The sequence below is a fragment of the Sinocyclocheilus rhinocerous genome, unplaced genomic scaffold (genome assembly GCF_001515625.1).
Source record: "Sinocyclocheilus rhinocerous isolate Xijiao unplaced genomic scaffold, SAMN03320098_v1.1 scaffold786, whole genome shotgun sequence".
Taxonomy (NCBI): Eukaryota; Metazoa; Chordata; class Actinopteri; order Cypriniformes; family Cyprinidae; genus Sinocyclocheilus; species Sinocyclocheilus rhinocerous.
Genome location: NW_015661881.1, coordinates 604704 through 608535, shown reverse-complemented (window position 1 = coordinate 608535; position 3832 = coordinate 604704). Strand labels below are relative to the sequence as shown.

Here is a 3832-nt window from a genome sequence, read left to right as displayed (position 1 = left end):
CTTCAGAAACCCTCCACCTTCCCCAGCTCCACCTGTATAGATCTGCTACGAGGTGATTCATATATGCTATTTGGGGGTTATTTCATGTATGTTATATTTGCAGCAGCAATATTTCTTACATGCTGACAGCAGCATGTTGTGGATGTTTTGACAGTAGCAAGTCTCGGTACTTGCTCTGCCACAGCAGCAGCAGCAGCGTAGCAGATCTATTCCGCCAAGACCAAATACATTAACATTGTCATGTACATTACCATGCCAGTCCCTCCGAGAGTTGTCATGACAGAAATATATATGTATATATATATACAAACGGCATTCTATTTTAGTTCAAGACTGAGGTGTTTCTATTTATGACTGTGATTGACAGTTTCAATATGTGCTCCAAAGCACACTTATCATGTTCCAGTTTCAATACAAGTTAAATTAATTAGTTTGCTAATCGTGACATGACGTATTTCAGTACTGATGCTTTACGTGATTTGATTATCTCATCATCTTTTTAGGACTATGAGTTCCTGTACAAGAGCGGCGTCAGCTGTATCTTCGGCCCAGGGACCAGAATTCCTCAAGCTGCGGTGGAAGTTCTTGACAGCATTGAAAAAAGCCTGGAGAAGAACCGACAGACCATGTAACCACAGAACAATCACACTAACATCTCTAGACGCACTTCAGCTAAAGACAGCAATTCAATAGGTTGACTGAGAAAAAGCAGAAAACGTTTGATATTCCAACAATTATCACAGCACAGTGTAATCAGTATGAAATCGACTCTCATCAGAGTTGTGTTTGATTGAAAACGTGTTAAAGCAGTCTTTGATTTTGTCTAAAATGTGTATAGTTTGACATAATGCATTAAAATCAATATGTTGATGTGGTCACCAGCGCTTTTCTTACATCATTATTTGCTATTTCAACCCATAATTTCATAATCTTCTCTCATCAGAGTGAAGCTGTTTTATTGTTTTATTCAACAATACCATAAACACTGGAACTTAACTTGGATAATGTATTTTATATATACAGTAATAGAAGCTTTCTGTCTTTTCTCAAAGTGTGTACTTATAGACTTATTGTACAACGTATTGTGTGTGATCTTATTGAGCAACATCTGTTTCAGCTTTCAGTAAAAATGAGCATGTGGATGTTGAGATCTGTGAGATTTTATGTCTAATCTAGTATAAGTCCATATGAAACAATAAACCCTGAAAGTGAGCGGCCACATCTGCTTCCTGTGACTGCCTTTTGGCTGATTTTATTATGTTAATGTTTTGTAATTCACTCATAAACCTTGCTTTAAGTAGCAATGCTCTTGTGAAGGAAACTCAGTTTAAGGAATAGTTCACCCAAAAATGAAAATTTGCTGAAAATTTACTAACTCTCGGGCTATCCAAGATGTAAAAGAGTTTGTTTCTTCATTGTAACAGATTTGGAGAAATTTAGCATTAAACACACTTGCTCACCAATGGATCCGTTACAGTGAATGGGTGCCGTCAGAGTGAGAGTCCGAACAGCTGATAAAAAGATCACAATAATCCACAAGTAATCCACACGACTCACTTCACAAGATGTTAATTGTTGGACTGGAGTCAAGTCGCTTTATGCTGGTAATTTCTCAATTTCTTTTTTTTGATCTTTTCATCTTAAACGGGAGCAAATCTCAGCGGTCACTTCACATAATCCTCATGGTCATAATGGCCACCTGCCAGCATGTTTAGACCCCATGTAGCGTTTGTCCGATGTGATGCTTCCCCTCAAACACAAAAACAAAAAAAAACACATGCCTCTAACTTGATTTTTCCAAACAACAACAAACCGAGTATGACAGGAAATGTGATTCAGTCTGACATTTTGTTCACATGTCTCATGGGCTGTGAGCTTTGCAGAAGCCGCTATAGTCACTCCTGCTGTGGGCCTGTTTATGTTGTTGACAACAGTTTAAAAATATTTTCATCTATTCAGTGTGTGATCATGTAATATGTTGCTAAAATGTTCCAAGACAGACATTGGAATAACATTCAGCAAATGGTTTAGGCTTTTTTTTTTATGGTGTTTTTGTTTAAACATTATTTTTAGGCTTAGATTTTAATCTTATTTTTAGACTTTTTTTTTTTTTTCGAATTTATCTATATTTTTAGAAAATGAAAACATCTTGTATAAAATACAAGATACAAGTATGAATGAGATTTTCTTTTTTTAAATGTTGCATGAATTCAAACATTTTTTCCATGTTAATCATACAGAACAGATCACTTTCAGTAAATGATGAATATATATTATAAATATTTTTTGTATCTGTGACCTAATGAATTTTCTAGCTTACTGGGAAAATGGCATAGAGGCCAAAGCAACTGCAAGTGCAAAATATGCATTTTTGTGTACTTTGGGTTACAAGGGGTTAGTGAGATGTAGAATATTCAAACTAGAGATTCTCAAAGGAATGCTATAGTGGACACATCCAGATTTCATTCTTCTATGTTTTTTGGATGGCTCCTCAAGAAAGGCAAAGTACATGCATTCTTGATTGTAACAGCAATGCAACCTTGAAAATCCAGTGGTAAACTTCGCTTTTTTTTTTTTACTTAAAGTAACCTAAAGTAAAATGGTTAAACAACCTGATTTTCTTAACTAGTAGTTTCCCAGAACCATTTTTTGGGGGAAAAGAGAGTCAATATTAATGTTTGGATCTCTTTGTGTTTAAAAAAAGCAACATTTAGGAAGCATCAAATCCTAAGTATCATATTTGTGTACAAACATCAGATCAACATCTTTAAAAGAGGATTCACATACATTCTTCTTTTCACTGAATTCACAAAAAAAGAATGAATTAAGTCACTGAAAAGTATTAATCAGGTGAGTCAATGATTTAGTGACCTATTCATAATTTATAGCATATTATGCTATTTTCTTTTTAGCCACTCTGATCTCCTTTGTTAGTCTGTTCCTGGCCTGGTTATACAAGATTTTATCCCCACTTCTGTAAGCATCCTCTTTGGCGTGACAAAGCTGTTTGAGTTTCCCTGTAAACCACGGTTTATCATTATTAAATTATAAGAATGTCCAGGTGGGGATGCACATATCCTCACAGAAACTGATATATGAAGTTATAGTCTCCGTGAGCTTGTCCAGATCGGTGGCAGCAGCTTCAAAAACACTCCAATCAGTGAGGTCGAAACAGGCTTGTAAATCCCGCTCCGCTTCATTAGTCCATCTTTTAACAGTCCTTAAAACAGGTTTAGCTGTATCAGTTTCTGCCTGTAGGTCGGTATAAGATGAACCAAACAGTGATCAGAGAGCCCCAAAGCTGCTCGTGGGACAGAGTGATATGCATCCTTTATTGCTGTGTAACAGTGATCCAAAATAGTGCTGTCTCTGGTGGGACACGTAATGTGCTGCTTGTATTTTGGCAGTTCACGGGAGAGATTGGCTTTATTAAAGTCCAGCTGAAAGCTTTCCCATACAATAAATTGCAATTGGGACATGTGTCAACTTGCCATTTAATGAATAGGATCGCTATAAGAGTTTAGTGGGATGATTGTCCATTTACCACTTAAAGTGTTCCCATACAATAAATTGCAAGTGGGATCTGTGTCCATTTGCAATTTATTAAATGGGATTGCTAAAATAGGTTAGTGGGATAATTGTCCACAATCCCATTGAATAAACTGCAAGTGGGATGTGTGTCCACATTCAATAAATGGCAAGGAATTGGTATAATGGGTAAGGGTGGCATGTCCATTTCCAACTTATTCAATGGGCCCCAGATAGGAGGTTCGTGAACAGTGGAATTTTGGCACCAAAGTAGATGCTTCTGAATCGGGGGGCCTTCTGAATG

The 3832-nt window shown here is 36.7% G+C and overlaps 1 protein-coding gene across 2 annotated transcripts in view; it reads left to right on the top strand.

Annotated features, from left to right (window-relative positions):
* The window catches only part of LOC107726757 (methylmalonyl-CoA mutase, mitochondrial-like), a 39777-nt gene extending 38902 nt beyond the window's left edge, over nt 1-875 (top strand). For both annotated transcript variants that reach the window (XM_016536442.1, XM_016536444.1), the window contains one exon: nt 504-875. In XM_016536442.1, coding sequence (XP_016391928.1) covers nt 504-632 — 129 coding nt within the window. In that variant the 3' untranslated portion in view covers nt 633-875. The remainder of the gene's footprint in view (nt 1-503) is intronic.
* The last annotated feature ends 2957 nt before the right edge of the window (nt 876-3832 follow it).